Here is a 20,573-nt window from a genome sequence, read left to right as displayed (position 1 = left end):
TCAGAGCTCCTCGGATGCCAGTTTCTCTAAGATACTATTTCTGAAGTCCCCTGGGAAATTGTTTCAGTTTTGTCTTGTTACCAACTCTGACCTTGTCATGACTCACTTCTTTCTGGACCTCGGGTTTCCTCCCCAATAAAGGAACAGTTTCAACTCTGCAGCTTCTAAGGTTCCTTCCAGCTCAGATGATCTGTTCCATAACGATTACACACGGTGTTCCAAAAGTCTTAGTTCAGTTCTAAGACATTAAAGCTTAGCTACACTAAGACTTTTGGAACACCCTGTGTGCATCTGTGTTTGTATCTAGATAAACTATAGATGTGTGTGCGTGTGTGTATTGTGTGTATATGACACACGCTGTGTGTATAACAGTTATGGGTACCTCCAGTACCCCTTTCAGCAGTTCCTTTGCCTCCAGTGTAAAAGCCCAAACTGCTACACGCCCACCCATTTTGGACCCCAGCACCATCTACTCTTGTTTCATTAGACTGGAAGCACCCTGAAGGCAGGGGCTGCACCTTTTGCAAAGAAGGTACTACGGAAATAGGAATTCTTGTGAAGAGCAGCAGTGGTATGTCCTAGTGATAAACATTCTTGGAGTCCAAAGACCTGGGTTCCAATCCAGATTCTACCATCGCTAGCAGTATGACCATCGGCAAGCTATTCTCTTCCTCTGTAAGATAACGGTAGTTGCCTTTGCCTCGCTGGGTCAAACGGCTTTAGTGCAGTGGAATTGGACTTGGAGCCTCATTTACACGAGTGAATTCAGGTCTGTTTCCTCACCCATAAAATGAGAGTGTTGGACAAAGGCCGATGACCCTAAGGCCCTTCTCCAGCTCTAAAGCCTCGGTCGGATATAAAGCCATGTACAACTTGTTTGCATACCTGTAAGCTGTCACCTCCATCCTTGGCCTCGCCCTCGCTCCTTCCTGGGAGTACCACATGGAGAGAGCTAACGAAGGTCTGCGGCCCATCCTGGACCACTATGGGGAAGGATTGGGAGGGGCGTCTCTGCACCCCGAAGGGCTTGGTCCGTGTCCCGGCTCCCCAGGGGGCGGATTAAGAGACAAATAGCCAGCCTGGGGGACGCGGGGGAGCGGAAGGATTCGGCGAGGTTTCCCCCCCCCCCCCCCCCCCCCGGGGCCCTAACAGCTTCTGAGCCACCAGGATTGCTAGGGGAGGATGGGGGTATCCTAGTAACGGCACGGGAATGGTCGCCATCGCTTCTCTATTTTCTCTGCCAGCCTCGAAGGATGCTGGGAAAAGAAGTTTCTCTCCTCCCTCTCCTCTTCCTCCCTCTCCCTGCCTCCTTGACCCTCCCCTAACCCTCCCCGGCTCCGCAGCCCTCTGCTGCCCCCTGACGTCTCGTTCTCGCCCCTGCGGCTCGCGGCCGCGCCCTCCGCTTCCGTCCTCCCGGAGCAAATTGGTCCCGCCCCCGCCCTCTCTTCCTCCTAATTGGCGGCTCGGGAACTCCCGCCCCCTCCCTCTCTTCCTCCAATTGGCGGCTCGGGAACTCCGCCCATCCTGCCATTCGGGGTTGACCGTGCCTTTTATCTCTCCGGCCCCGCCCACCGCCTCCCCTCCGGATTGGCTGCTCGCTGGCTCCTGGGCCCCGCCCATTTTCCCGGGCCTTAGCGTCACGCGCCTCTCCGGCCGCTTCCGGGGTGGGGGGTGGGGGTCCTCGCTTGCAGCCTTGCGGAGGCAGTGTAAGCTGGGGCCACAGCCGCGGGAGGTAAGGCCGTTTGGCAGTGCCCGGGGGGCCGCAGAGTGCGGGCACGGCGTCCTGTGCCTGGCTGGCAAGAGGCAGCCGTCCCCCCCAGGAGCTCCCCAGGAACACCGCACCCCACTTTTCTCCCTCCCGGGCCCCGGACGATCCGGAGGCGCTTGAGTTGCGGGAGGTGGGGAAGCCGAGCAGGTGCTCTGAGGGAAGCGGCTCCGGGGCCAAGGATGCCCAGGTGCCCGGGGGCTCCCCAGACCCGAGCTGGGGGGCGGGCAATGTGTGGGCCGGGCCGGACACCTCGCCCAGCGGGGCTTGGGGCGGGCTGGGCTGCTTCTTGGAGTTGCCCTGGGAGACCGACCGCTCGGCTCAGAGTGATGTCCCCTGGTCCTGGCATCCTCGGGATCTTCAGAACTTAGGACTGGGTCAGGTCCCTCCTCTCACTGCCCAGGATGCCAGCCTCATGCCAAAGCGAGGGTGCTACTGGCCCTAGGGAGATGACGGGAAGGACTCGGAGGTGTCCCCGGATGGTGACATCATCCCTTCTCTGCTCTGTGCCCGCCCCGAATTTCAGCCCCTGCCCTCGTGCATTCGGGGACTGGAAAGGTTGGGACTGTGGAGCCGGGGGTGGGGGTGGGGCGTTGGAAGACTCCAAGGGCTCTCTTAACACCATGTTTAAAGGAGGAGGGGATAAGGTGTCCCTCGCGGGGATGAAGGGTGTGTTAGTTACATCTCGCCTTCCCTCCTGGAGATCCTGGTGGCTTAGGACTGAGGTGGGTGGGGCTCCCCGGGTCTGCCCGGAGTTAGGAATTGGGTGCTCGTCTTGGAAATGGAGCCGAGCCCCTGGGTGTGGTCATGAGCCTCTGGGGTGCAGTCTGGCCTCGGCCCTAGAGGATGGGCAGTGGAAAAGGTGCATAGCCTGGTGGCCTCCCACACCTCTTGCTCCTGAGGTCCGACTTCCCCTCTCTCTGGTAGGACAGGTTCCGACCCGGCACTTAGCATAGGACCCTGCACACAGTGGGCTCTTAATGAACGTCTTTGGCTGTGAATTGAGAATCTGAAGTGGGTGGTGAAACAAAGATAAATACTTTAACAAGTGACATCACTGAGTCCAACTTTTTCATTTAAAAGAACACGAGCCCCAGGAAAGGAGGTGGTGACTTTTTGAGGCCACGTGGATGGGATTTGAACCCAGGTGTGGTACGTCCCACTGGTGGAGCACAGGTGTGTGACCGCAGGAATCGTACCTGAAATTGGGAGAGATGCCTGGCTTTGAATGCCTTGCCACTTCCAGCTCTGGGCCTTTGTTTAAGTCACTCCTCTTTCTGGGGCAATTTTGGGAAGTTTTGCTGTTTGCACCTTTTAAAAGCCCCACCATTCCACCTTCCTGCCTCAGTGCTGCGGTGAGACATGTACTTGGTAGACGAGAAAGCCCTATAGAAACGTGAGTTCTTGGACAATGTCCCAAGGCCTCGGGTAGGGGAAGGGCAAGGGCAGGATCAAGGTCAGCCTCCTGGAGGGGTCCAGGTTTGAATACTACCCGGAGTGAAATGGAGAACTTTTGTGCCCCTGACCACAGGGACCCGAGTGGAGGTGTCCCTCCCGAAGCGCCCCATGCTGACGGCTCTTCCTTGCTGTTTCTGCCCCTGCCCTGGCTCCAGGGGTGATGAGTAACACGACAGCACCCAGTGCCCCCAGGGCTGCCAGCGACTCCATGGTGGGCTACGTGCTTGGCCCCTTCTTCTTTATCACCCTGGTAGGGGTGGTGGTGGCCGTGGTAAGGAGAGAAGCCCTGCCTTTATGCCTCGCTTTACCCCAAAGGCCCCTCCTAGGGTGGTGGATGGGAATTGGGGAGGGGGTGGCTGTGCCCCCACCCCCACCCAGTGTGCTTTGTCTTTATTGCAGATGATGTACATTCAGAAGAAGAAAAGGTAAGTGCTGGCCTAGGTGAAGGGCAGCGGGCAGCTCTTCCCCATTGGGTGAAGACAGTACTGCTCCAGACTGGGGACCTTCCCGGTTGGTCAGCTAGGTGGCGCACTGGACAGAACCCTGGAAACCGGGGTCAGGACTGGTGTTCAGATTGTCCTGTTAATTAATGCCTTAATAAAGGTGCTTGATGGTGGCGGGGTTCTAGGCCCCAGCTGGCTGCCCTGCGCCTTACTCTCCCCAGTGTCAGCACACCTGCCTCATAGGGCTGTTGCTTGCAAACCTTAAATTGCTGGTCAGTTTACTCAGTGGGGTGAAAGTACATTTTAGGTTCTCTTTGTCTGTTTTGGGGCCTAAGGCCACTTGGCCTCAGGAATGGGAAGAGGGAAATGAGGAGACCCCCCCTTCTGTCCTGGGGTGAACGGGCTTCATGACCACTCCTTGGTCTGCCCAGCCCAGCCAGTAGATAGTAGGTTTTCATTGTGTTTTGGGGCCACCTTGGTCTGAGGAGAGGTAAGAGGGAAATTGGGGGACCCCTTCCTTCCCAGGGTGGACAGGCTGCGGCACCACCTACTGCCCATGTACAGCTATGACCCGGCAGAAGAACTTCACGAAGCTGAGCAGGAGTTACTATGTGAGGTGGGGGATCCCAAGGTGAGTGATTCACCACCCCCCCCACTTGGTTGGGATCCTGAGCATCCTTGAATAGGTGCTATTTTGGGCATCTGGATATCCTGGGCTGGTGAAGGGAAGGATAATACTTGATACTTCCCTGATGGGTTGGGGAGCTTGGTTCATACCTACCCAGTTGCCACCCTGGGACCTGTGTCTGGTATCCAGGGTTGTACAAGGTGGGGAGATGACCTTTTGGGCTACCTTTTCCCCTCGCAGGTTGTCCACGGCTGGCACAGCAGCTACCAGCACAAACGGATGCCCCTTTTGGACGTGAAGACGTAAACTAAGGAAGCAGACCCCCACCAAGCCTTGGCCCCACTGGAGGAGACCTCTTTACCTGTTACAGGAGTTCAGAATTGCTCATTTCTGCTCACCCCCTTTTGCCCAGCAGTAGGACACATAGTTGTTAATCCTTTATTGGCCTGTTGGCTGGGATGGCTGTCCTCTTCCATCTAGGCAGGGGTTCCCGCCCCACCTCCAAGGGGCTAGAGCCTCATCTCTACGGGCGCTTGCCCTCAGTATCTTTTGGCAAATCCAAAAACTGGAGGGCAGGGGGTAGCGATTACCTGGATTTGCACTCCTCCCCTTCCCCGAGATGTCCCAGCATGCTCCACTTCGCCCTCGCTACTGTCAGGTGCTGGGTTATGGTTTCCTAGGGAGGGATTTGTAGCAGAATCCCATCTCTAGGGATGGCTTTGTTTATATTATAGTGTATATATATGTATATATTTTGTAAATAAAATGTTTTGTGGACAGGAGTGTGGCTGAGATGGCTCTGGCTGGTGAGGTGAAAGTCCCCTTTCTGGTACTGCAGCCAGCAGTAAAGCCACCCCAAGAACATTGGGACATTCAGTTCTACCTCTACACCCCCTATAAGGAGACTATTTTGTCCAGAAAAAAAGGAATTCATTTTTATTCAAGTAACTGCAAATAGGAAACCTTGGGGGTGGGGGTGTCTCACAACAGTCTGAGACCACCCCTCACCCCACTTCAGCTGGACCTCCTTCCCTTAACCCTCCCAACTTGAAGATTACCAAAGGAGGGACTGATAGAAGTGGGGATGGGCAGCTCCCTTGGGGCCCACCTCCCCAATGTCACTGTGTAGTAAACTAGACCTGGTGTCCACTACCTCCCCAAGCCCTCCTTTGTGATGATTTGGGGAGGAGAGCAAGATGGAGCGGATGGAGGAGGGGTAGGGCAGGTGATCATGAGAACCAACAACTGTATGGCTGAGTCTGGAAGCCACAGAATGTAAGAACAAAACCGTTTTAAATGAGACAACCAACAAAATGAGTTCAGAGGTAGATTGTGAGCGGAGGGAAGATGTAACCAGCTCCTAGGGGGAGGGGGGGATGGCATTCTGAAAGGAGAGGAGGGGCAGCTGGGGAGGAAAAAGCCTTGCAAAACATGCATTCCAAAGGCAAAAATCACAGGCCAAGGAAGGCCAGCCCAGGATTGGGGGAAATTAATAGGATTGTCAAGTTCCCGTTCTCCCTACATCTCCTGAGCAGCAAGGAAAAGGATGATTCAGGCCCTCTCCCTTCCCCTTAACAACTTCTCAATTAGGGCCTGACACCCTAGGCTCCAGCCCAGCTCCATTCCAGTTTGATGCTCAGGAAATGCCAGTGTGTAGAGAGGGCAGGAGGGGGAAAGGGTGGGTACTGGGCCCCCCTTCTGCTCCCAGTGAAAGGTCTGCTCCCCCCTTCCCCCTTGGGACCAATTTTGAGTGGGTAGAAGGTAGAGAGAGACTGTGGTGGAGGTACAGAATACCCCCAGACAAGTCTATTGAAGCTGAGCTCTTAGGATCAAGATACTCACAATGGGTCCTTCCCTCTCCAATCCTTTAGTTGGGGTACGGAGGGGGGAGATGAGAAAACAGGAGCCCAGGTCCCATTCCAGGGGGGCAGAGACAAAGAAACAGGTGTTGGCAGCTAAGTCAAAAGGTTAGCTCTGTCCAGGGAAGGAGGAGTACAAAAGAAATCCCAATCCTGGGAAAGGGCAGGTGGGTCTAAGGATGGATGGATGTGGGAGGTGGGGGGAGGGAGGCAGGAGTGTACCCAGAGCCCAGAGGCTCAACCACCCGCTGCCTGCCCCACCCCGCCCAGCACGATCCCACGTAGGGTGGCCAGGGTTAGTGTGAGCACGTCCAACATGTGAATGGGGAGACACTTTTCCCAGGTACAGCTATCATTTCTCTGACCAGTAAAACCAGGAAGGACAGATTGAAGGAAAGGAAAGGTGGGGGAAGAAACACGGGGATTTAAAGATCAACGTCTTTCTGTCTAGTCCCAGAACGAGAGGGCCGCCGCCGTAGTCATCGTCATTGAGGGGAATGAGGTAGCGAGATGTGAGCAGGCTTGGTTACTGCTCCTCCTCCGAAGACTCCTGGGATATGCCTTCTTCCTCTTCCTTCTCCTGCACGGAAGGTTGGAGAAGGATGGGAGGGGGTCACCCAAGCTCCCACAGAAGCCCACACACACCAGCCTAGCCAGCGCCTCCACTTCCTCCAAGGGAAGGGCCCTCCCCCACCCCAAGAACCCACAGGGCTGGACACACCAGGAAGGGGGGCTCAGGCTGCGCCCCCCCCCCATCCCAAGTGCTCTAGGGTTGGGATGACTCAGGGCTGAGTGTGTGGATGACTCAGCACTCTCGCTGCCCGGTTTCATTCATAAAATGAGGAGGAATTTAAAGGGAAAACAGAGCTCATTCCACTTGCTTCCTCCCCTCCCTGGCTCCCGTGGCAGCCTGGCTTCTATCCCCCACCCCCCCAAAGCATTCTTTCCTCTCCACTACGGTGGGGGAGGGGTATTCAGGAGAGGGGGGAAAAGGAAGTCGCTGGCCTAAGCTCAGGAAAGGCAGGCAGAAAAGCAGGAGAGGGCAGGGGGACCCCATCCCCCGGTGGGTGGTTGGGGCAGAGCAGGAGAGGCGAGCCAGCCACCTGGCCAACCCACAAAGTCCTCACAGGGTCTGAACAAGATCCCCAGAATACTAGAGAGCAGGCGCTGGCTCAAGGGGATGGCCGACAGCTGACCTTGGTGGAGGAAAGGGAAGTGAGTTCTGGAGCACACTCACAGGGTGGGAATTCGGGGACACCGCACCGACCCAGGGCGGCCCCCATGCCAGGCAGAGACTCCAAAACAAGTTGCTTCCTGTTACTCACTCCTGGAGGTCTGCCAGATGCTGTTTCTCTTCTTCCACCCCCCACCCCAGGGGAGGGGGACTGGTTTGGCTGAAGACAGAAAGCCACTGGTAGTAAGACAGGGTGGAAGGGGGTGAGTGGGAGGAGGAGGAGGAGGAGGAGGAGGAAAACGGTCACCGAACACAGCTGCTTGAGACTACCGTAGCTGGCTTCATGCTATCACCTGCAGTTTATCAGGAGCCTATCCCTGCGCAGCTTCCCCCAGCCTCAACAGCCATGGGTCCTCCTCACGAAGAGGTGCCCAACCCCGACACAGTAACCACGCTACCCCCGGCCACTGCTTCCCCACTTTTATTGGTCGTGGGTAGGTAGTCCTTGGAGAGGGGATTGGGATTTTTAGGGAAAGAAAATTCCTTGGGAGGAATACAGAAAGAGCAGGAAAAAAGAGAAAATAAGAGAGACTGGGAAGACGACACGACATGCGGGGCACTGGCACTTGACACTTCCAGCAGCATCCTCTCTCCCTCGAGGCAGATCACAGACGTAGAAGCAGGTGCCCCGTCCACCCTAGAGTACAATGTCCCCTCCCATGCTCTCGCATGCACATCTCTGTTACTTACCAGCTTTTTGGGTCTCCCTCTTGGTTTCCTCCCTGGTGCAGTGGTGGTTTTCTAGAGGGAAACAGACCCAGAAATTAAATAGCTTTTAAAAAGGAAGCAAAGGCTCTAATTTTCCCCCACAGGTGTGGTGAATTGATCCCGTCTCTACAGAACAAACCAGAACTGTTGACATCTCTCCCAGGCTAGGTAGGACCAACCCCCCAACACTAGACCTCCAATTGTACACGTACATGTGTGTACACACACACACCCCCCACCACCACACAACACACCTCCTCACTCCTTTTTCCTCCCACCAGAGACCTAAGCCTCTTCCACACATGACTCAGAGGATATGAGTCGAGCCCTCAGCATAAATAAATAAATAACCCAAAGAAGCCATCATGTGTCCCGTCCGTCCCCCCACCCCCACCTCGAGGGTTTGGCCCCTTCTTTAGCGGTCCCTCCCCTTCCTTCACCACCCCCTCAATAACAGAATTTCCTGGGGGATGAAAGGAATACCCCCCCCTCCCCTTTCCCCCTACACCCCAGATGAATCATTTCCTATTCTCCCCAAGGCCAGGAGAAGCAGAAGGGGACTGAAGCCCCCCTGGCCAACACCAACCTCCTTCCTTTCCAACCCTAAGCAATAAACCATTTTTGCTTTATTTAACTTTTCTAAGTTTTGTAAAAGACATTTTATGAAGTACTAGGCTACAGCAGGCCGTCCTTTGAAGTGTTTTTCATTCCTTACACCATCTGATCCTCACAAACAGCCCCGTGAGATAAAAACACAAGCATTCTCTCCTTTTTCCTTTGACAAATGAGGAAACCGAAGCACCTGTGCACCAAGGTCACACGCGAGTAACTGAGCTGGGACCGGCAAGTTTTCTGCTTGGAAATTCAGGGTCCTTTTCCTCTAATGATAGCAGCTTACATTTACATTTACATAGTTCTCACTATGTGCCTGGCACAGTGCTAGGCTCTTTACAATTATCTCCGTCTGAGCCTCACAACCACCCTGGGAGAGGTATTAGTACTTCCCATTTTACAGAGAAGGAAACTGAGGCCAGAAAGTAAGGAAGCTGCCCTGGGTCACTCTTGAACTCAAGTCTTCCTGACTCCAGGCCCACAGCTCTACCCTCTGAGCCATTCCCATCCCTGCCAGTGTATGCCCCCCACCTCCAACACTAGCTGAGGACCCAGACAGACCTACACCCCCCCAATCTTCCAAGCCCACCAGACACCTAAGGGAAGGATGAAGACTTCTGCAGAGTCAGCCTTTCCACAGAGTGCTGCTGGTCCACCTGCTGCACACACACGCATATACACCTGTGTATACACACATACTGCCTCCAGCAGCTCTCCCTCTGCCCCCTATCTTCGTAAGATGATGTTTTCCAAATTCTGCTAAGGAAAAACTCTTAACTTCCTCTTAATCCACGCCCCACGAGACCAAAATTGCTTCCTAAATGGGGGAAACCTTTTCTCCCCATGCCCCCAGGAACTCACCCGGCCTTTCGCAGCCCCCTTGTTCTTACTCCCCTTTGGTCTGCCCCGAGGTCTCTTGGGAGTTGGTGCCTCACTGGGCTCCTTCTGGAGGGAAGACAAGATGGGACAGGGAGTGGAAAACAGTGGGAGAGTGAGCAGAGGTGACAAGGCAGGCATCTCTCACCCACCAAATACACCATTGCATCATCAAAGTCACAGATTTCTTTCCTTAGAAGAACCTCAGGTAGAAAGAGTTATTGAAATGGACTTGACTAAGGCCACCCAACTACCGCTCACTCTTCCCTTTCCATTATGAAGAATGAGAAAGAATCTAAGCATGGTTATCACCCCTGGACCCTACAAGGTCCCCCAAGAAAGACAACTGTGACATCTTCCCAGGCCTCTGATTCATTATCTATACGCTGGGACTCCATTCTTCCTCAATGCTTTTTCTTAGGGCAGAAATAGAAAAAAATCCCTCTGGACCTGGACCAGCTCTTGGCCCAGGGCCCCTGGAGACTGAGATCCCAAATTCCCTTCTGATTCTATTCCATTCCCTGTCTACTGCCCCCCAACACACACTCCAACTGCTCCCTCACACCTTTCTCTTCTGTCCCTGGTAGGGAAAAGAGGGAGGGAAGGATAAAATTTAACTCCGGGCATGTTGGGCACCCAGAAGGAAAAGCTTCTTCCACCGGAACTCTGAGCCTTTGCCAAACCACCTCCCCCAGGGAAAGAAAGTGAGGCCTGGGACCCCACCTTGGAGGTCCCTGCCTTTGCTGTTCAAATTTTCACAAGCGAAAGAGAAATAAAAAGGTCACGAATAACGCATGGGCAATGAGGGGAAGGCGTCCCAGCTATAGTTTCTTCAGGCCCCTGGGCTGTTTATAGCTACAGTCCAGTAACCCAACACCCATTTCCCTGCCCCACAGCAGCCAGGCGTAAGAAGGAAGGTGACCACTGGGACGGTCAGCTTTGGAGGGGAGGGAGGAGATGGAAAGGATGCTCCAGGGTGATCACCTCACCAATGAGGGCAGACCAACCCAGTCAGCCTCCCAGGGATGGGGAACACAGCTGACCCTTTCTTCCATTACTATCTCTACACAAACCTTCTCTCTCATCTATCCCTGAAAGATTTCCCATCCATTACTCACCCAAGGACTCTGGAAGACAGCGAGCAGGGAGGGATTCTGTACAATGGGCCAGTATCTCCATTTCACTGATGGGTTCCAAAGGTAACCTGACCCATACTCAAAGTCACTAAGTCTCCCCAACTCCAGATCAGGAACAGAGAAGGTAGGAGAAGTTTCCTCACCGAACGCCCTCTTTACTTCCTTCAAAATCCACCCCGCAAAGGGGTCTAAGTGTTTACCAGCAGATGCTTAAAGGGCTTGGACATCATCTACCTGATTTACAGCTGGAAGGCTCACCAATCAATTCAGCATTTTAGTAATGGCTAGCATTTATTAATACAGCACCTACTATGTGCCAAGTGCTTTACAAATATCTCATAGCAACCCTGAAACATACACGCTACCATCTCCATTTTACAAATGAAAAAACTGAGGCAGAGGTTAAGTGACTTGCCCAAGGTCACACAGACAGTAAATGTCGGAGGCCAGATGTAAACTCAGGTATTCCCTACTCCAGGCACTCTATCCAGTAACACCTAGCTGCCTGGGCTTCTCTCCCCCTCACCTCTAAACCTCACTCACCATCCTGGTGGTCACCTTCCTTTTGGCTGGGGTTGGCCAGAAAGAGGCTTGTGAGCAAAGGGGAACGAGTGGGTGTTGGATTACTTGGACTGCAGCTATAAACAAGCCACCTAGGATCCATCCCAAGGACAAAGGCTCATTCGGTCCCTGCTTGGTCCAAGTTCCCCACCGCCCCCAACACATCATACTGATGCATAGGTTTCTCATCACTTATCTTCCTTCCCCAAAGGATTTTAACAGAACAGCAGAAAATCTGTATTCTCCCTTCTCCCTGCACAAAGAGTAGGGCTGGGGGAGTTGTGGCAGAGAGGGATAAGACTGATACTATGATCCAACCCCTTTATGTTACAAATGGGAAAAGAAGGCCAAGAGACCAAGTGATTTGCTTGGGGTTACAAGGCTAGCAAAGGACAGCAGAGAAGGAAGCAGAAACCTGGTCTGCTGGTCGTGCCCTTCACCCCATTACACCCTCCTGACTGATACGATCCCGTGGGTTGCTTAGCTCAGGGATGAGAGTTAGGATTCCCTGGGTTCTGTGCCCCACCTCCTCAGTACTGGGTTCTTCCTCCTTCCCCAGCAAGAAGACAGCAGATACCAGTCTTCCTCAGAGTCAATATTGTAGAAGTCTCTCTCCCTATTGGCCTTCCTTCCTTTGCTCCAATTTTCCTGGTATTCCCAATTTACTTCCTCCAGTTACCCAGGAGGTTAAAATGAGGCACCACTAGGTAACTAATTCTCAGGCCCAACAGAAAACTGTAGTCGAAGCCTCCATAGTTATAAAGATTTACAAATTGCAGGATTTATTGACTATTTAAAGGTGGGGTTTCGGAGGCTGGTCACTTTTCAAATGTCATAAAACTAAGTAGGAAGGCTACCTTTGAATCTGGTCCCCGATTGCTAACCCAAATGATCTTTCTACTAACTTCTCTTCTTTGCCATTCTGCCCTTATTTGAACACCCCTAGAATTTGGGGGTGGGGGGAGAGGAGGAAACAGGACAGGTTGGGAGTTGCTGATGCTTCCAGACATATCTTTACCATGCACTTACCGGGGGTTGTTTCCGGGGTCGGCCCCGCCCTCTCTTCTCAGACCCGTCTTTCTCCTGCTTGGAGGCCAGAGGCTGGCTGGACTTTGAACTAGATTCACTCATCCTCCCCTTTCTCTAACGAGAGGTGGTAAAGGGTAGGGGGATGGGGTTCTGGGTAGGGTAGAGAATTAAAAAAAAATAATTAAAAACTCTTCTTGTAGCCACCTGTCACCATTCCCTTCCCCTGCAGCACCAAGACATTCCCTCTCTCCCTCCCTGTCCTAAGGATGGAATTCCCTGGCTCCAACCCAAGCTGGTTCCTCCCTTCCTCCCCCAGGAGCATCTGCTATCTGAGCAGTGGTGGGGGCCGGACAGGATGGAGTTAATCTGTGTCTTATCTCCCCAGCTCAGAAAGGCTCTTTGTCCTAACCCCAGCTTCTGCCACCCCCACAGGGCCCAGGGCAGAAGTGGAGGCACAGCCCGCCTACCAACCTGGCTTTTCCAGGTACGGACCCGCCCAGATGCCCTAGCCCAGGAGCAAAGTTTGGGAAAGGAGGGAAGGGGGATCGAGGGGGAGGGTGGCACGGAGCACATTCAGACTGAGCTCAGCCCCACAAACATCACTCAGGACCCTCCCTTCCCCTGCCAAGCCTGTTTCACAGGAGAAAAGAAAATTAAGCAGGGGAGAAACCACCCTGAGGATGGGGCATGTTTGCAGAAAAGGAAGGACTCACTACTATGCCGTGTGTGACCTTGGGGAAGCCACCCTGGCCTCAGTTTCCTCGTCTGCTAAATTAGGAGACTGGCATTTACGATCCTGGGTTCTGGTCCAGTTTCAGCCACTGAACATTTGAGAGTTACCCAGGGCCCGCTAGGTCACACAATAGATAAAGCTCTGGGCCTAGAGTCAAGATGCCCCGAGTTCAAATCCAGCCTCGGAGACATACCCCCTGGGACCCGTTTCCTCAACTGTAAAAGGGCGGTCATTACAGCACCTACCAGGCAGGTTTATCGTCAGGATCAAAGGAGATCGTATTTGTAAAGCTCTTAGCATGGCAGTTGCTGCGTAAATGTTTATTCTTTTCCCCTCCCACCTCAAGAGGCTCAAAGATCCATGCACCCTCCCATCCCTTCCCTACCTTGCTATCTCCAAAACAAGGTCAAAGGCCCAAACGTTCCTTTTGTGTACCAAGGAGGGAAGATCTGGGGGCTCAAAACTTCCACAAAGTTCTAGAACCCTGGTTCTAGGTAATCTAGTCTCTCTCCCTTGCCTACAGGCAGGAGCACACTTTTAAAGCATCCTCTTAACTCCTTCAAAGTTCTTGAATGGAGTCACCTTCAGTTAGAGAAATCTTTGGACTGGTACGGGGGAGGCCCAGTCAAAAGCTCTCCCATTCCCATTTCATTGGCACAGAGAACCCCCAGATGAGGGAATTCCTTCTGCTGATACAGATCTTAGAGAATTGCTGAAGGTGCTAAGAGGCTGAAGTCCCTTGTCCAGGGTCACAAAGCCAGTATTTGTCAGATGTAAGACACGAACAAGTCTTCCTGACTCGGACATGGGCTCTCTACCAGTTTACCCTTATTCCTTAATGTGATTCTAGAACAGGATGGGGAACCTTTGGCATCAAGGTCACATATGGCCCTCTAGGTCCTCAAGTGCGACCCTTTGACTGCATCCAAACTACTTCACAGAATCCCCAATAAAAGGATTTGTTCTGTAAAACTTGGAAGGCCACGTGTGGCCTCAAGGTTGCAGGTTCCCCACCCCTGTAGCTAGAACCTTGAAGAAAGGAACCATGGTTCTTATCAGAGATTGGATTCTCTTTCCCAGACTTAAAACATGAACTTCACCCCATTCCAAGTGGGAATGGGAAGACCAAAGTAAAAATGACCACTGAGCACAGTCACATAGTGGGGGACTCCCCGTCTCTTGGGAGACTAGAACCCTGGAATTTGGACTCCCAGCTCTTCTGTCCTCCCAGGATTAATCTTTCAGGAAAGGCTCAGGAACAGGCACTCATTCATTTGCTCCAAATTCCACACATTTCCCCCCCCCCCCCCAACACCCAACCCATTACCTTGATGGGAATTAGTTTTCTTTCATCTATAAAATGGAGATAAGTAAAAACTTGCAATGCTTATCCCTGGAGGATCAAATAAGATTATGGAAAGGGGAGGCAGGAGGAACGGACTTAGAGCTGAAATGGATGTTGGTCCATACAGGAGGAACTGAAACCCAGAGTTTAAAAGCGGCTTGCCCAAAGTCACACAGGTGAAATGACACAAGGCAGGGGTGAATCCAGGTTCGTGCTCCAAAACCAGCCCTCCTCCCACCGGACCACATGCTTTCCAGTTCTATGTGCCATTAGACTAAAAAACCTAAACGTCTCCTCCAAACTACTTTTTCTGTTGCGTTTCTAAGTAGTTTTCCAGCACATCGTCAAACATGCACACAGATCTTCAAACACGTTTTGTAAACTGATCTCAATGGATTCTGAAGCCCCCTCGGCCTCCTACCGGGGGGATTCTCCCCACAGCAGGTCTCTGCCCCATCGGTAATTATTCCATTTTAAACATTTCGGATTTCAGATCCTTTTAAACGAGGTGGTTCGCCGATTTATCCTGCTTTGTAATTAGCGGCTTGCCTTGCTTTGTAATTAGACAGTGATTAGAATCTTCTATTACACCGCAGGTTTCCGTTAAAAACTAAACAAAATTAATGAGAGCCCGACCCCTAGGAAATCCGGCCCATCTGGCCCATGCCTTCCCCAAGGTCCCACCCAGGAGCCGCGCTGAGCACCCACACCTGCCTGTTCTGGGGCATGAGGAGGGGACGGGGGATGAGTGTCTTCCTGCTCCGTCAGAGACCCCCGCTGCCCACAGCCCGGGGCAGGTGACCCACCCCGCTGCCCCTGCCAAGCTCTAGCCGAGCCCGTGTGTCTCTACTTCAAGGGAGAATGAAGTTAGGATGAATGGCCCAACTAAAGGGAGGTCCAACGTGGCCGGGGTAAACTGAGTCACTCCCCGGCAGCCTCGGGGGCCCTCGCCTGCACAGCCCACCCAGGAGGGCGCCGAGGCCCAGGCTGGGGCCGGGCGGGAAGGAGGGGGGCTGCTCCGAGTCCCGGCCGCGCCCCCCTTCCCAGGTGGGGTGGCACTCCCCGGGGGGGCTCACACGGCACCCCCCCCACCCCAGACGCTGGGCCGGGGCAGAAAGCAGGCCACGCGCGGCCCGGCCTCGGAAGCCCGGGGGGAACCTCGTTTGCAGGCCTTGTGTTTCCCACTGAGTCAGTGCCTGCGGAACACTTCCCCACCCCGATACCTGCCGGCCGGCCCTCCGCACCCCTCCGGTGGGGCCGAGGGGGAACAATGGCCCGGGGTCGGCGGGGAGCGCCCCTTCACGCCCCCGCCGCGCCCCGGGGTGCCCGGCGAAGCCGAGAAACCTGTTTGTGGGGGCGGGAGGGCCGGCCGGGCCGAGAGGAGCGGCCAGCCGCCGGCTCCGGGCTCCCAGGGGTGGGGCAGGGGGAGGGTCACGGGCCGTCACCCCTCCTCCCCTTCCTCCTTCGCTACCTTGACTTTCCTCTCCCTCCGCTCCCGTGGGGGGATGGGCGCGAACCCGACGCACGTGCCCACTCTCTCCCCCTCCCGGCGCCAGCTTCTCCCTCGTGCCCTTGCAACCCGAGCACCCCCCGCCCCCACCTCGGCCGCCGGCTCCGGGGGGGCTCCGGGCCCCTGCAGGGGGCAGCCCGTACCCCGATGCTTATGAAGCCTCGGTGCAGAGCGGGGGGCGGGGAGGCCGAAGGCACCAGAGCCCGGCGTCTCTCTCCCGGGGGGCTACCTGCGGGCGCGAGCCCCTCCCCCCAGAGCTCACGCGCCAATCCCCGGGTTTCCGCCTCTGAGATCGGGGAGGGGGCGTGCGCAGAGGGCCCCCCCCGCCCCGGCCTCGGCGGCCGCTCGCGCAGCCCGGGAGCCTGGGAATAAAGCCGGCAGCGCGCGCGCTTCCCGCCCCCCTCCCCTCCCCTTCCTTAAACGCGCGGCGGCGCCCCCCGCCCCCCTTCCTTCCCCTCCCCTCCATCGGCGGCCTCCCCGAAGCCGCGGGCACTCACCGGCAGCGGGCCGGCTTGGGTGCGTAGCTCCGGGTTGCGGGGGAGCACCGCGGACTGCGAGCGAATGACCTCGCTGAGCTTCCCTGCTCGGGCTCCTCCCGCCGCCGCCGCCGCCGCCGCTGCTTGTTGCAAATGCGGATCTGAAACCGGGAGAGGAGAGAAGCGCTCAGAGACCGCCGGCCGCGTGCTCCGCCGCCCAGGCCCCCGCGGGGTATTTATGTGTCACATGGGGGGGGAGGGAAGAGGGGGGAAATCGATAGAAATGTTTAAAAATCAGGGCAGGAGGCAGGACGCCGGGTCCGGCCCGTGCGTCCCCCCCCCCCGAGTAAATAAATAGAAATTATTTAAGGGGTGCTGGGTGGGGAGAAGGGGGGGAAGAGGAAAGAAAGGTAGAAAAGCGGCCGAGCAGCAGCCGCGAACTCACGCCCTCTTGGAGCCGCGCCAGCTCCAGAAATAGCCCCGGCTCACACTCCCAATTAGAGAAGCGCAGCCCCGGCTCAGGAGAGCTTAAAAAGAGAGACCGGGGGCAAGAGGGGGGAGAAGTACGGGGGGGGCGGCCCGGGGGCTGGCCCGCGCGGAGGCTGTGTCACCGCAGGGGCGGGGCCATGCAAATGAGCTGGGGGATTTAAAAAGGCGGCCTCGGGCCATCGTGCTAGGTGGGCGCGGATGGGGGTGGGGTGAGGGGGGTGGCCAAGTGCGGGCCCGGGGGATCGGGTTTCGAGGTGCGGGGGGGGCCGCTTCGGGGCACGGTGGCTTTCTTAGTACCTGTCTCCACGTGGTCCTGGGGCTCGGGGCTGAAGGCGCGTGGTCGAGTGTGGGGTCTGGAGGTGGAAATGCGTTACTACGCACTGTTCGAAGCAGCCCTGGGGTTGTGGTTCTTGGGGAGGGACGCCCATGCCCGATTGGATAGTCTCTTTTCTTTTCCCCTCCCCTTTTCCCCTCCCCCTCCCAGTTTCCCTTGGTGAAACTAGGGGTCTCTTTTCTTGTTCGTTAGGGGCAGTTGGGAGCCGGAGAGGCCGGGCTGGTGCAGTGAAAAGGGCGCCAGGCTCGCCGCCAGGAGGTCCTCTGTGCCTTTAGTCCGCTCTAGGACTTAGAGGAAGTCAACGTAACGTCTGTGGGAGCCGGTTTCCTCAGGCGTGAAAAGAGGGACTCGGACCTAATCATCACTAGGGTCTCTTCCAGCTTTATTATAGGGAAAAGCCCCAAACAAACCTGAGATCCTGTTGTGGAGGTGGGGCGATCCAAAGTATGGGGGTGGGGTGTGCAGGTGCGTACAAGCGCGCTTGGTCCCGGTGCCCCCCACTAGGTGCCTGCAGAGTCTTAGCTAATCACTGAAACACCTGTTAACGTGGCCCTAATAAGAGAAAAACAATTAGCCCATTTGTGGTCTTTCTCCCTGTAAAGTACTCCACTTCCCCAAACTAAGTTAGGTTGTCTAGGGGCTTTATTCCTTGTGTCCTCGTGGAAGGGCTGACCAAAGTTTGGCTGACTGGTGAAACGCGAGACGGTTTGAATTAAAACGTGTGGGAGATCAAACCGTGATTTATTAATGGCCTGTAATCAAGGCACAGCCTGCTGGGCGAACAATTAGCCCGTGTGCCTAAAATGGAAACCGGGGAATGCCCCTTGGGCAGGTGACCCGGCGATCGTTTCAGTCTTTCTGGGGTCCCTGGTGCCCAACACCCTTCTGTACCCACCCCCAACCCCATAAAACCGGGAGGCGGACGCGCTTTGAGGATGGGAAGGAGGAGGAGGAGGAGGAAGTAGAAAGTGGCTTGCTGTGAAAGGGACAGACCTGGAGAGGCGGGATGGCGGCTGCAGCTCCTCCCCAACCTTCGGGCCCCCGAATTCCTGAAGGAGTCCTCACTACCTCCCGTGATGAGGGCTACAGCCATGCGGGCCTGGTGACACACTCAGCAGTGACTCATCCGTTTCTTTCCTTTATTTCTTCCTTCCCGTGTCATTCATTCCCTGGCCCTTTCCCTTCAAGAAAAAAAAAGTTCTAAGGAAGAAAAACTCAAATCCCTAAACCGAGAGTGATGGTGAGGACCCAGCCCCGGGATGGGAGACTTCCTTCTTTCCCATACCTTGATCTGGAAGTCCTTAAAATGCTTTGAAAGCTGGGGGTGGGGGAGGCACTGTGCGGTTGGCTGTAACCCTGGGTTCTGTGGAGGTGGGCTTTTAGAAGGAGGACCCAGAACTCGGGGCAGTCCCCCTAGAAGGGAGAAGGAAGGTTCGGATCGTTTCTCCGAGGTTCAGGGCGGGGAGAGAAGGCACCCGAGAACTATTCCCAAGTGGAGGAGGGCTTGGGACAGTGTGGACGTGAAGATGGGAGCATGTAACCTGGACCCGGGGCGGTGGGGGTGGGGGGCCGAGCAGCCTAAATCACACGTCTCTCAATGGATTTAAAAAAACTGAATCCCTTCCTCCGCAAGAAAAAAAGAAAGCAAGCATTTTACACAGGTGAAATCAGGTCACATTGAACACCGAGGGGCAGCTTTGAAGGCGGGGAGGGAAGAGTCGAAATCGCACACACACTCGTGGGGGAGGGGGGTAACAGTCCCTTCCCTAGACCTAGTCTTTCAGAGCGTGGGGGCGGGGTATTGAGAGTTGATTGTATATGACCCTCCAGGCGCTTTTAATAGAAATTGCTGGAGCTTCCTCTTTCTTTTCCCTTCCCTGCCCTCCTCCCCAACCCCCCCCCACTCCCACCCCCGGCAGTCGTTGACCAGAGCAACAATGTTGCATTCCCCAAAGTCCTCAGTTGGGAGCCATCTTGTATCCTAAGGATTCATCTGTCCTTGAAGAATGTGGTTAGGGTTTCCCCACTTTAAATGGGAAAGTGTGTGAAGCTGGGGTGGGCGTGGAGAGGGCTTGTCTGGCCTAGGGCTATTTTAAGTTTCCTCAGTGTCCCCCTCCCCCTTAAAAGTGTTTTAACTGCTGGAAGTATGCATCTCCCTGGCTTCCTGTGTGGCCTGGAAAGGGGGAGGGGCCCCTCTGCTACGCAGGCAACCTGATGTGTGCAAAGAAACCTGGGTCCTCCTGGGTCTGCCATGAACTCACTGAGTAACCTTAGAGAAATGAGTGGCTTCCCTTCTCTCAGCCGCCGTTCCCTCTGCTGTTAAAAAGGGAGAATGAGGCTACCAGATTATCCCTAAGGTCAATTTCAGCCCTGATATTCTGAGGGTCTCAAGAATCCAGTGCACTTTGACTTCAGATAATTTTCCCATCCCTCCTTCCCAGATTTCCTGGGTCCCACTTGTTCTGAATTTATTCAGTTCTTCACCCAATATTGACTACTTGACTATGTGCCAAGCCCTGAACCAGGTATTTTGGAGGAATATAAGAAGATACCCAGCCCTCAAGGTCCCTATAATCGATCCAGTATCAAAACACACCACGATTTAAAAAAATAAATTAGAAAGCAGCAAGGGAGCTGCTGTGAGACATAGCGTAAGAAGAATGTTAGTGCTGAAGTAGGACGTGCTTAATTCGGAGTCTGAAGACAATTTACCCGTATCACCTTGGGCACTTAATTTACCTTTCTGGGTCTCCATTTTCTCATCCATAAAATGGCAGGGTTGAATTGGGTAATCTCTTAAGGTCATTCTCCTTCTCCAAATCTGTGACTCCATAGTCTGAATTTTAGTCCCAGCTCTGCTAGTGTGTTAGCTGTGATTTCCAATCCCTCTCTTTGGGACTTAATTTGCCAATCTGTAAAATGAGAAGGTTTGACTAGGTACAGGAGTGGGGAACCTTCGGCCTCCAGGACCTTTGACTGAATCCAAACTTCACAGAACAAATCCCCTTAATAAAAAGCTTTGTTCTATAAAACTTGGATCTTTCGAAGATCTCTTAAATTGCTTCCAGCTCTTCAATCCCCTGAGCCTTCTAGTACCAAATTCGATCAAAAGCTTCTGACTATCAGGAAGGGGCAAGATTATTTTTGTGGGTTAGAGTGGGCTTCTTGAAGGACGGATAATGCCTAGCCCATGGTAACAACAGCTGGCATTTATAGAGTGCCTTGAGGTTTGCCAAGTGCTTTACAGATCCTTCAGTTTATCCTTGCAACAACTTTGGGAGGGAGGGGCTGTTATTATCACTGTTTTATACATGAAGACACTGAGGCCAACAGTGATTGAGTGCCTTGCTCAGGTTCACACAGGATGGTTTTGAACT

General features: G+C 54.5%; 2 protein-coding genes across 9 annotated transcripts; one reads left to right on the top strand and one right to left on the bottom strand.

Moving 5' to 3' along the window:
- Window positions 1-1,655: 1,655 nt before the first annotated feature.
- On the top strand, window positions 1,656-5,071 carry SMIM29 (small integral membrane protein 29). 5 transcript variants are annotated; one of them, XM_036766012.1, is made up of 5 exons: window positions 1,656-1,732; window positions 3,297-3,494; window positions 3,623-3,648; window positions 4,192-4,297; window positions 4,535-5,071. In XM_036766012.1, the coding sequence occupies exons 2-5, from the start codon at window positions 3,384-3,386 to the stop codon at window positions 4,598-4,600; spliced, it is 309 nt and encodes a 102-aa protein (XP_036621907.1). In that variant the 5' UTR covers window positions 1,656-1,732; window positions 3,297-3,383; the 3' UTR covers window positions 4,601-5,071. The 5 variants fall into 5 exon arrangements, with proteins under 5 accessions (XP_036621907.1, XP_036621905.1, XP_036621906.1 ...); XM_036766011.1 differs by having other exon boundaries at window positions 1,680-1,732; window positions 2,849-3,494; XM_036766014.1 differs by having other exon boundaries at window positions 1,688-1,706.
- A 139-nt stretch (window positions 5,072-5,210) lies between these two features.
- On the bottom strand, window positions 5,211-17,748 carry HMGA1 (high mobility group AT-hook 1). 4 transcript variants are annotated; one of them, XM_036769420.1, is made up of 7 exons: window positions 17,607-17,748; window positions 17,160-17,215; window positions 16,395-16,534; window positions 12,310-12,459; window positions 9,569-9,652; window positions 8,078-8,128; window positions 5,211-6,733 (listed from the first exon to the last, which is right to left on the bottom strand). In XM_036769420.1, exons 4-7 carry the CDS (start codon window positions 12,409-12,411, stop codon window positions 6,680-6,682), a joined length of 291 nt encoding a protein of 96 aa, XP_036625315.1. In that variant the 5' UTR covers window positions 12,412-12,459; window positions 16,395-16,534; window positions 17,160-17,215; window positions 17,607-17,748; the 3' UTR covers window positions 5,211-6,679. The 4 variants fall into 4 exon arrangements, with proteins under 4 accessions (XP_036625315.1, XP_036625317.1, XP_036625314.1 ...); XM_036769422.1 differs by lacking the exon at window positions 17,607-17,748 and having other exon boundaries at window positions 9,569-9,649; window positions 17,160-17,233; XM_036769419.1 differs by lacking the exons at window positions 17,160-17,215; window positions 17,607-17,748 and adding an exon at window positions 16,819-16,901.
- Between the last annotated feature and the right edge of the window lie 2,825 nt (window positions 17,749-20,573).

The sequence above is a fragment of the Trichosurus vulpecula genome, chromosome 7 (genome assembly GCF_011100635.1).
Source record: "Trichosurus vulpecula isolate mTriVul1 chromosome 7, mTriVul1.pri, whole genome shotgun sequence".
Taxonomy (NCBI): domain Eukaryota; kingdom Metazoa; phylum Chordata; class Mammalia; order Diprotodontia; family Phalangeridae; genus Trichosurus; species Trichosurus vulpecula.
The sequence above is the reverse complement of the archived record's forward strand: the minus strand, read 5'-3'. Positions and strand labels throughout refer to the sequence as shown.

Coding starts and splice junctions, on each gene's coding strand:
- SMIM29 (XM_036766012.1), top strand. CDS start 3,384: ATGAGTAACACGACAGCACCCAGTGCCCCCAGGGCTGCCAGCGACTCC. Junction 3,495..3,622: donor TAGGGGTGGTGGTGGCCGTG/GTAAGGAGAGAA, acceptor TCTTTATTGCAG/ATGATGTACATTCAGAAGAA. Junction 4,298..4,534: donor GTGAGGTGGGGGATCCCAAG/GTGAGTGATTCA, acceptor TTCCCCTCGCAG/GTTGTCCACGGCTGGCACAG.
- HMGA1 (XM_036769420.1), bottom strand. CDS start 12,411: ATGAGTGAATCTAGTTCAAAGTCCAGCCAGCCTCTGGCCTCCAAGCAG. Junction 8,129..9,568: donor AGGGGGCTGCGAAAGGCCGG/GTGAGTTCCTGG, acceptor GTTTCCCTCTAG/AAAACCACCACTGCACCAGG. Junction 6,734..8,077: donor GAGGGAGACCCAAAAAGCTG/GTAAGTAACAGA, acceptor CCTTCCGTGCAG/GAGAAGGAAGAGGAAGAAGG.